Source organism: Coturnix japonica, chromosome 18 (assembly GCF_054131305.1).
Source record: "Coturnix japonica strain WE chromosome 18, WE-NBRP24, whole genome shotgun sequence".
NCBI lineage: Eukaryota > Metazoa > Chordata > Aves > Galliformes > Phasianidae > Coturnix > Coturnix japonica.
In genome coordinates this window covers 11,121,991-11,132,174 of record NC_140680.1, presented here as the reverse complement: position 1 = coordinate 11,132,174, position 10,184 = coordinate 11,121,991, and the positions used below count along the sequence as shown (strand labels likewise).

General features: G+C 61.7%; 1 protein-coding gene across 2 annotated transcripts; it reads right to left on the bottom strand.

Annotated features, from left to right (window-relative positions):
* Positions 1-78: 78 nt before the first annotated feature.
* Positions 79-4,077, bottom strand: GPRIN1 (G protein regulated inducer of neurite outgrowth 1). 2 transcript variants are annotated; one of them, XM_015876115.3, is made up of 3 exons: positions 3,811-4,077; positions 2,534-2,627; positions 79-2,383 (listed from the first exon to the last, which is right to left on the bottom strand). In XM_015876115.3, the coding sequence occupies exon 3, from the start codon at positions 2,352-2,354 to the stop codon at positions 1,188-1,190; it is 1,167 nt and encodes a 388-aa protein (XP_015731601.1). In that variant the 5' UTR covers positions 2,355-2,383; positions 2,534-2,627; positions 3,811-4,077; the 3' UTR covers positions 79-1,187. The 2 variants fall into 2 exon arrangements, with proteins under 2 accessions (XP_015731601.1, XP_015731599.1); XM_015876113.3 differs by lacking the exon at positions 3,811-4,077 and adding an exon at positions 3,324-3,373.
* Between the last annotated feature and the right edge of the window lie 6,107 nt (positions 4,078-10,184).

The following is a 10,184-nucleotide window of genomic DNA, read 5'->3' as shown; positions in this document are numbered from 1 at the left end:
ACTGCAGGGCTCTGTGCCACCCCGCTGTCTGTCTGTCACCCCACACATCCCCACCGAGAGGTGCTGGCAGCACAGAGCTTTCTGCAATGTTTTATTACCCAACACCCCGACTGACAAGTGTAGTTCTCCCACCCCTTTCCTCCCCCCACACCCCCAGAAAACAAACAGAGTTAAACAATGAAAGTTGGGGATGAAGCCATAGTGCCAGAGTGGACTGGCAGGACCAGGGGTTCCCCAGCACCCCGATTTTTGCAGCCTCCTGCAGCTCAGGTGCTCCCAGGGCTCTGTGGGGCCGCTCCTGTGCACTGGGTCAGGCTGGTGGGGATGGGGCAGGGCAAGATGTGGGGCCCGACAGTTTGGCACTGACACCGAGGTGCTGCTGGCAGAGGGGTGTCACCCCCCAGCACACCCACTTTGCTCCTGGTGCTGCCCAGCAGGGCAGGGATATAGGAACAGTGTTTTGAAAGAGCTGCAGCCCCGCAGGCTGCTGGGGAGGAGGTGGCTGACGGCTGAAAGTGTCTCTTAAAAAGCTCCAAAAATGCAAACACGGTTCAAGAAAAGCCCCCCCTCCCTCCCACCCCTGCAAAATCCCAGCAGTAAAAAGTGGCAGCACTTTGCAGCTGGCGCAGCCCCGGGGGGAGCAGCAAGCAAGGCTGGGGAACCCACAGAGGGACAGCCTGGGGGCTCTGGGTGCTGCTCACAGCAGTGTGGCTGGGAGGCAGCACAGCTCCTTCCCCAGCACCAGGGTTCCCGTGCTTCAAATGCAGCCAGGGAGGGCTGGGAACCACGGGGACAACCTCCCCAGCTGCCCCCAGCTGCAGTGATGGGGACAAGCAGCTGATGGCACCGTGCTCCAGCCCCACAGCCCTTCTGTTGGGCACAGCAGTGGGACACGATGCCGATGTGGCAAGAACAGGAGTGGGGTGGGCAGCCGGGGGCTGCTGTCATTGCTGCTGCCCACCAGCCCAGCTCTAAGCCACGGCCAGGCCCCCACCCCCTGCACAGAGAGGTGGCACCTGTCTCGTGTCCCAGGGCTGGGGAGACCCCAGCAGAGGAGACGTCCCATCCCACCTGCAGCACTCCATCACCACCCACCTGGAGCGCTGCACGCTGGCAGCGGCCGTCTCGGGGCGCAGGGCAGGGACACCTCCCCGTGTCCCCTCCATCCCACGTGGATGTGCAGTAGCTCACTCCATGGCCGGGCCGGTGCGGGAGCAGCACCGTGGCCGCCGGACATTTTGCAGCAGAGCCCGAAAGATGCTGGGCTGCCTCTTGGGCTCACCTTTGCGGGGAGCCCCTTTGATGGAGCTGGCGCGAGTGCTCTGTGGGGTGGCCACCGCCTGCCGCCCGTGCTCCTCAATCTGCTTCTCCAGGTGCTTCTGGATGGCCATGCCCAGCACCTCCACCTCCATGGAGGCCCCGTACACCTCCCACGTCATCCCCTTCTCGTCCCAGCTCACCTCCCGGATGGGCTCCGGAGCCTCCTCTGCCACCCCCTTCACGTGCACCTCAGGGTACGAGGCCTGTGGGGACTTGGCCACTGGTGTCATGGGCCCGGTGGCCACCGAGCGCGTCTCCACGGGCATGGACACCTGCATCTCCGCGTCCTTCTTGGAGGGCTCCAGGCGTGGGGCAGAGCCCAGCTCCCTCTTGGGGAAGGTGAAGGCAGCGGCTCCACCTGGGGGGCTCATGGGGCTCAGTGCCACCGACACCAGGGATGCACGGCTGTCCACTTGTGTCCCCATGTCCTGCACACCGGCGTCCTGCGGGGGGGTCACCTCAAACGAGTAGGATCCGCAGAGCAGCTTGGCAGTCCGGGGCTGCTGGGTGCACTCGGTGCTCCTGTCAGCTCTGCCCTCCTCCCCAACAACCTGGGGCTGCTCGGGGGCCTCGCTGCCCCCTGCACCACCCTGGGGCTGCTCCTGGCTTGGCATCGGGGAGGGCAGCTCAGCCCCTGCCGATGGCTCCACGAATGCCACGTGTTTGGCTGGAGCCGGCACGCTGCCTGCGTCCTTGCTGGGTGTCTTGAGGCAGGGCTCGGGCAGGGCGGGCATGGGGTTGGCCTTCTCCTTCTGGGTTCCCCCTGGCTCCATGGGGCCGCAGGCAGCAGCAGTGCCACCGGGTGCCCCGCAGCTCCCCGGTCCTGTTGGCACCGGCACCTTCTCCGCAGTGCCCAGGGCCTCGGGCTCAGCCACGCAGCAGGTCCTCATGGCACGGCCATCCCCGCTGCAGCCAGAGCTGGGCAAGCGCTCACCCACTGGCGGGCAGCCCGAGGAGCTGGAACTGGGCTCACAGGCATCCTCAGCCTCACGCCTCAGCAGCTGCAGGGCCTCAGGATCCCTAGTGCTGCCCATGCCCGGGGAAGGCTTCTCCCATGCTAGTCCTGTAAGAGAGGTGACAGGAAGGTGAGTTGGGCTCCGTCAGTCACCAACTGCTTCTTGCCAAGCCACAGGTGACAGCAGGTCTGGCAGTGCCCAGAGGGCCCCAGCAGAGTGCCCACCCCAGGAAGGGGAGCACAGCGTCAGCCACCTACCACAAACACAGCCGTTCCCTGGTGCGACCGATTCACACGCAGGATTCAGGGGCTGCTCTGGCTGCTGGGGTCACGGAGCCGTGGCCAGGAGATCCTGCAGAGGGAGAACAGCTGGAGGGCAACCTGTGGTGCCCAGTAGAGCCCTGGGGATGCTCAGCACGGAGCGTCCATCAAGGCCATGCACAAAGGTACCCAGCCCAGGGCACCCACTGGCAAGGGAGGGGCTGCAGGCTGCACAGCGGGGCAGTGCCAGGCAGGGCAGGGGGTGCAGCTGGGCACGGTGCACACCTGCCCTGCACGGAGCACCCACACTCACACGGGGCCACGTGGCACAGGGGACACAAGCCGGTGTCACACAAGCGTCTCCAAACGACCCCCGCCCCCCCCGTGCCTTTCTCCCCACGCAGCACCTCGGTCCCACCCGTGACATCTCCCCGCGGGGCCGCACGGCTGCCAGCCGCCCCGAACCCACCCTCAGAGCATCGTGCCCGGGGCACACTCGTGTGCACGCGGGGAGACACGAACACGCGCGTACGCACCCGCAGGCACACACGCACACACGCACTCCCGCCTGCAGACACGGGCACGCAGCCGCCGCACACGGCTCCGGGCACACACACACTCGTGGACACGCGTGGGCACGCCCCGGCCGAGCCGCGAACAAAGCCGCCCGAGCCGCAGCCCCGAATTGTGGGAGGCGGCGGCCGATCCCGTCCCGGCGATGCCGCCCCGGGGGCTCCGGGAGGAGCGGGGCGGCCCCGCCACGTGCTCGCCCCGGGGCCGCTGTTACCTGCGGCGGCGGCTCCAGCCCGGTCCCCTCCCGCTCCGCTCCGCTCCGGCGCGGTGGCGGTGGCGGAGCATGCGTGGGGCGGCGGCGGCGGCGGGGGCGGTACCGTGCCCCAGGCCGCTCCCCCCGCACCGGCACCCCCCGGTCCGCGCCCCGCACCGGCACCGCCCGCTCCGGTGTTGGGGGCCCGGTTGTCTGGGGGGGGGGGAGGGGATTCTGGCATCACCGTCCTGGCGTTGTCCCCATCCCGGGGACCTCACCCCCATCCCCATCTCCCGGTCGTGACATCCTCGCCCCGCCAGACCCCCGACGCAGCCCCCGGGTGCGGGAATGGCTCTTGTCCCGCACAGCCACCCGGCGCCCCCGGGACGTGCTACATCTGGGTACGGGGGGGGCACGTGGCCGGCTGCCCCTCGGCCCTTGGCACGAGCCCCGTGGTGCCGTCCCGTGGGTGGGGGTGACAGCGACACGGGGCCCGTCCCCCTCCTACCTGGTGACGGAGATGTCCGCCTCCCCGCCGGGCATCACCGCGGGGCCACCGGCGCTGCCCCGCTGCCCGCTGCACCCCGCGGCTGCCAGCCCGAGGGACGGGGACGTGCCGGTCCGTTCTGCCGCCGCGGAGGGGACGAGGAGGGCTCCTGCTCAGCCCTCGCCCGGGGGGGAGGATGGGGAGGGGAGAACGTCCCCGTCTCCCTCCCGGCAGCGCTGCCTCTGCTCCCGGGCTCAGGCTTTGTCTAACTCCTTCCCACGCACTCCCGCTCGCGCTGCGGGGGGGAAGGCGGCCCGCGAGCATCGCCTCGGGGCTCACAACCCCCCCCACGAGGCCCCGCCTGCCCCCCAACAACCCTGCAGGGCCAGCACCCCTCTGCCGCTGGGATGCTGTGCTGGCAGATGGCACTGCCCCACGCGTGGGGGCACGCGGTCAGCCCCCCACATGGCACCGTGCAATGGGGTGTTGGAGGGCACCAGCACCTCACGTGGAGCCCCAGTCAGCACGAGTCCACCTCGTTGGAACCTCCGTGACAGTGGAGACTGAGGGAAGAACAGCCACCACGGTGCATCCCACAGCCATGTGCCAGCCTGGCCAACCCCATCCATCCCAGCACCCATGGGTGCCACCGGGACCACTTTGGAGAGGGTGCTGCAACAGGTCCCTGCAGCAGACGGGGCTGTGAGTCTGGGGTCAGGAAGGTTAATGTTAACCCTGAGGTAGGGTTCCTCTGCCTTGAGGTTAACGTTAACCCCCCACACCAGCCCTATAGATCTATAGGGTGGTGCGGTGTCGGCGCCAGCGCGGTGGGAGCTGGCACACCTGGTTGCCTGGAGACAGGGGAGGTTGGCAGTGGAAATGCTCCTCCCAGTAAACAGCGAGGCTGGAACAAAACCCCGAATGCTAAAAATAGGGAGGAAGAATATCAAAATAAAGAGCGCAGCCTTGCAACCCCGGGGCACCCCCACACCACCACAGGCAACCCGCCCAGCCGGGGTGGCACACGCGTGAGCAGGGACACACGTGGGCAGACGGTGCCTGCAGAGATCAGACCCCGCTCCTGGACCCCCGAGCACGCAGCACCTCGTGCCGGCTGTTGCACTGCTTGTCACACACGATGCAAAAGCAGAGCTCGGAGCTGCCAGGTGTTTGCACGGCCATGAGCTGTCACACCGCCGGGCTGTGCCCCGTGCCCTGTGCTGCTCCCAGCTCTGTGCTCACCGTCCCGTGTCCCCCCTTGCAGCAGAGCTGAGGTGCACCCTGCCTGGTACAGCTCTGGGTTTACATCCCACGTAGCTGTGAGTTTACACCCCACGCTGACATACGGGGGATTAGGGGGTCAAGAGGGGCACAGGGTGACAAGAGACACCACGGGTAGACTTAGGTCCTGGTAGAGGAGGGGACGGTGCCTCCCCCCATCCCTCTATCCCCCTGCCCAGCACTTTGATGTAGGGCTGCCGACTCGCACTCCACCTGCCCTTTCCCTGCGCTCTGCTCTCCCCTCACCCATCAGCATCTCCTACCCCCATCAGATGGTGATATGGGGGGCCACGCATCTCCTCCCCTCCCTGCAGCCAGCCTTCCTCCCTGGCCAGCTGCCTCCTCCTCCTCCTCCTCTCCCCACCCGGGCACCTCCGGGCTGGCAGGATAACAATAGCGAGGAGGATGAGTAAGATGGTCCCCATTGCCTTGGCAACACACTCCCGCGCTCCCGGCTCGGGAGGCAGCCAGGCAGCTGCCTGAAAAGCACATCCTCCCTGCGGGGAGGGGGCTGCGGGCGCAGGTAACATGGCAGCCCCCTCCTTGTGCGACACGGCCCTGCCTCCCACGCACACGGGCAGCGACACGTGAATGCAACAGCGTGCCCACACCGCCCGGCCTGCACCCAAACTGATGCAGGTAGCCATGGTGCCCGGCCATGGAGCTCACAGGCAGGACTCGGTGCATGGATGGAGCTGCATGGGGCCAGCAGGACGCCTGCAAGGGCAGCACCACATTGCTGCCCCCATTGCGCTGCCCCGCCATGCTGCTGCAGCATCCCCACTCCCAACATAGACCCCGCCCCCTATTTCCAGCTTCAGCCAATCAGGAAAGACTCCTCGCCGCTTTGCACAGCGCCCTCTGGCGGCCACCCTGCCACTTCTCAGCCAATCAGAGAGCTGAGCAGCGGATGCGGCCGCCATGTTGGGGTCCATGTGGCAATGGAGGGTAGTGCAGAACTAGGGCTGGTTTTGCTGCTGTTCCCATACAGCTGTCAGCATGTGGCCTGTCCTACATCCCCCTGGCTCCTAACCCTAAGAGTGTATCACACCCTAACCCTGCCCTGCAGCAGTACAGCTGCTCGGAGCCCAATGGGTTCAGCCCCATACTCCCTCATCAGGTGTGCTATCAGAGCCCCCCACAGCAGCCCCATAGCTGCAGGATGGCTGCTGTTAGGATATCACAGTGTGTGCAGGAACAAACCCAGCTGAACAATCTCTGATCACCCATTGTGACAAGATGCTGCCGCTTCAGAAGATCCAAAGCCTCTCCTCCACCCCCCCGTGCCCTTTGTGCAGGCTCTGCACTCTGCCTTTCTTCTCTCTCTTTTCCCAGGGGTTCGTTTTTGCTGTTCAATCGGTGTCGGTGAAGTAAAAGCCCCGGCTGCATTAACGACATACAAATGTGCCGTGATGGAGAAGTACAAGAGGAAAGCAAAGACTTGGGCACGGGATGGGGCTGTGGTGCAGTGAGTCAGAAAAGCTCGTTAGGAGCTTTGAACAATCAGAAGAGCTCAAAGAGAGCAGGATGTTCCTTTGGGCACAGATGTGTGAGGGCAATGCTTGCTGCGGCTGCAGAATGCAGCGCCGGGCTGCGGGACGCCGGCGTTCAGCAGGGAGCAGCAGACATTGTGAATCTCACATGCAGCCTCTGTGTTGTCATGGATTCGGCTCTGCCTGCTGCTGCCTGTGACAGGCTCATCCCGCATCCTGCCCCGGCTTCAAATCTGCTCCACGCAGCATTAGGAAGGAGCTGTGTGCTGCAAGGGGTCCATGCAGGGAACATCTGACGGCCCCACCGGGTCCCCTCCAGATGTTCTTATTGAGGGATGTAAGGACCAGCCCCAATAAACGCTCTGTGAGTTCTCCCCCTCCTTCCCCTGCTGACGGCCCATAACTCATGCTCCATTTGCACAGCCCTTCCTCCCCGTGTGTCACAGTGATGCGCTCTGACAGGCGGGGGGAAGATGCTTGTGGTGAGTAACACTCACCCAGCCGCTGTGAAAAGCAGCTCGGGGTGGGGGAGAAGGGTGGTGAGCTCTGATTTATGGCTCAGTGCATGCAGGCAGACACACGCTGAAAGGGATGCTCCCCTGCTGCCTGCTGTGCTGGGGGAAGCTGCAAAGCAGAGAGGGGCTGGGAGGGGGCAGAGGGACCCAGAGATCACACATCTCTTTGTTGATCCAGCAAGAGCTCTCAGCTGCTGTGAATTAAGTCCCTGCTGGCAGCAGGGTGTGCTGTGTACAAGCAGGGAAGGGTTCTCTACCTTTAAGCCTGTAGTCATAACTGTGTTTTAGTGTTATTGCACTAAAAGGAACTGCTGGAGGAAACAATGCGGCGTTTTACTGTAGAGATGGACAAAAAGGGACTTATAGGTAAGAGTGGTCGTATCCCCATTGAGAAAGAACATGGTCAGCCTGTGGAAGCCATGTAGCTGTACACATGCCATGGGTTGGAGCAAAGTAGTTGAATTGGAAAGATGGGAATTGATAGATTTTCCATCTTCATAGGGCCCAGGACTAATGTGCTGGTCCCTGATGTCAGCACCAGGGAGTGGAAGATGTCCTGGATAGCTGACACCTACACACTTGTGCTGGGGTACTGGGTAACCTCCAACACTGGGGGTTTGGAGCTCAGGATCTGTGGGTGCTGGAGGGTTTATGCACAGGGACCCTTGCCAGTGAGTCACCCTTGTTTAACCAAGGCTTAGGGCTGAACTGAGAGGGAAACTGAGGCTTGGGAAACACACTTGTTAACTAAGGGTGCTTATCTAGAGGATTTGGACTGGGGAACACATTGACTTTTGCTCTTCGCTAACCAGACTCACAGGATGCCCAGGCCTGTGTGAGAACTCCATGGCTCCATGGAGTGTCAGCTCCATGGCTGACATTCCACCACTGGATGAGGGATGCTGCATGGCATCTAGAACAGATGTCCTCTACCATCCTCTCTCCTTCCAGAAGCATAATCTCTGCCATTAGTGTCCCACAAGGAGATGTCCCATACCTGCTGTGCACGTCTCAGCACCAGGTCCCCAGTGCTGCCCCATCCCCTGATTGCACAACAGATGTTCCTACAAGTAAAACCACTGTAAGGTTTTGGACAGAGGAACTTGCAGTAGCAGCTGGCACTCCTGTGTGCAATGTTTTATATATGCTGCACACAGAGGTTTAAGGGTGCAGCACTGTTCAGACTGTGCAGACATTTCCAATGTTTCTCTGTAGCCGTCCAGTATAAAACACTCATAAAATGGAAGCTGTGACTGACACTGGTGTGTGCATTAGCAGAGAGCAGGTGGTAGGACGCTGCGCTCTGCTGGACGGGGTGGAGAGAGCTGGCACCTCCATTACCCACTGCACAGATCCTGGCTGTGGGTGCAGCCCCCATCTATTGGTGCCTGGTCGGGCACTACCTGGAGGCAGCTGGCTGGGAGCTCATAGGGCCAGCCCTGCTTCTTCCCCTGTGCTTCCAGGAAGGGTTTTCCCTTCCCTGCAGCCAAGTCTTGCTGACAGCTGTGGGGAAGTGCTTCCCCCTGCTGCAACTCCAGCAGCTGCTGCTCTCTGCCAGCCACTGCTGCCCCAGTGCTTGCTGTTCACCACCCATACTGCCTGCAGCTTGGCCCACTGCATATCACACCGAGCTCTTTGGAGGTGGAAAAGAACTGAAAGCTCTGAAGCTAAAGTCTCATCTGAGTCCAGCACCAGGAGCTGGCGGCAGGGTGCTTTCCTCTGAACACACTCCTCATCGCAGCTCCCTGCTGAGGGGAAGGAGGCTTTGGACTGAGGCTGCTGCTCACCATCCTGCCTTTCTCATTCCTGCCCTTCCCCTGCATCCCCCTGATGGCTGATGTGGTAGAGGATGAAAAAGATGGAGTCCTCGTCTACTTGTGTGTAACATTTTACTCGTTTTTGAGGTTTTTGTGTCTTAGGAAACATCACCGCTTTGAAGAGCTGCAGCAAGCTAGCAAGTGCTTTGGGGCAGACAGTACAAAATCATCTGTTCCCATAACGAGAATCATGCTACCATTATGGCCCTTGTTCATTCTGGTGCCGCAGCACCCATCAGTGTGAGGTGCTGGAGGGTTGCTCGGATTGTGCCTAGGTGCTGCACAATGGGCTGTTTCTCTCTGCATCTGTTTCCTATTAAGATCAGCTCTCAGAAGCTGAACAGCGTGGAACATCACATTCAGGAGCACTGAGGTGATGAAAACAGGCTGAGCTGGAAGCCCCTGTCCCACCAGGGTCTGCTTTTCACAATCCTATTGCTCGCCAAGGCAGCCTCTGTCCTGACAGCTCTTAGTCTGTACTGAGCCAAAACATTCAGGGGGCTGCTAGATGAGGGTTCCTACTTCTATTTCACAGACAGGAGCAAGGATCACTGAGTGACCTTGGCTGGCTCTTGTGGCCTCAGTCTTTCTTTAATCAGATCCTCTCCTTAAGGCAGAGAAAGTGTCATCCTTGAAGATACTGGGAGTCACTGTGTTGACTGATACTGAAAATTGGAGGATGAAGATAAGAGTGAGAAAAACGGAGAACTGCTACAGAAACAAGCTTCCACCCTGTGCTGGGAGCTCTAGGGAACATAAGGGATGGGGCATGCTGGAACCTGGGACTCTGACACAGCCAAGGTCTTTTGCAGGCTGAGCCATTAATCATTCTGTGCAAAACAGGAGGTCTGAGCACCTGCTGCCCCCCAAAGCTCTGGTGAGGAGGAAGCACTCAGAGCCTTGCCCCTAGGAGTGACCTAGAGTGTAGTACTGCCCATGGCAGGACATCTGTGTGAATGCAGGTGGGGTGGCTGTATCCCTCTTGAGTGGCTGAAGAACCTGAACCACGTTATCTATGGCTGCCTCACCTTGAGCAGGAGTCCAGCTACTGCCTTGTGCAATCATTGCAGTGTGGCCTGCAGCAGTGGTTTAACAAAGCCAGAGGGGAGATCCCTACTGTCCCACTGCCAGAGTTGGGGGTCCGTGTGGCTATAAGTGCTCCTACCGCAGTGGTCCTGCTCATCCAACAAGGGCAGTCTATGGGACAGCTGAGTGTTTGCAGTGTCACACTGCTGTGGGTGAGCTTGGAGTGGGGCCAAGGCAGAGCCTGACTGCAGCAGGGCTTGTGG

What these genes read in the sequence shown, in the direction of transcription:
- GPRIN1 (XM_015876115.3), bottom strand. Translation starts at nt 2,354, where the DNA reads ATGGGCAGCACTAGGGATCCTGAGGCCCTGCAGCTGCTGAGGCGTGAG.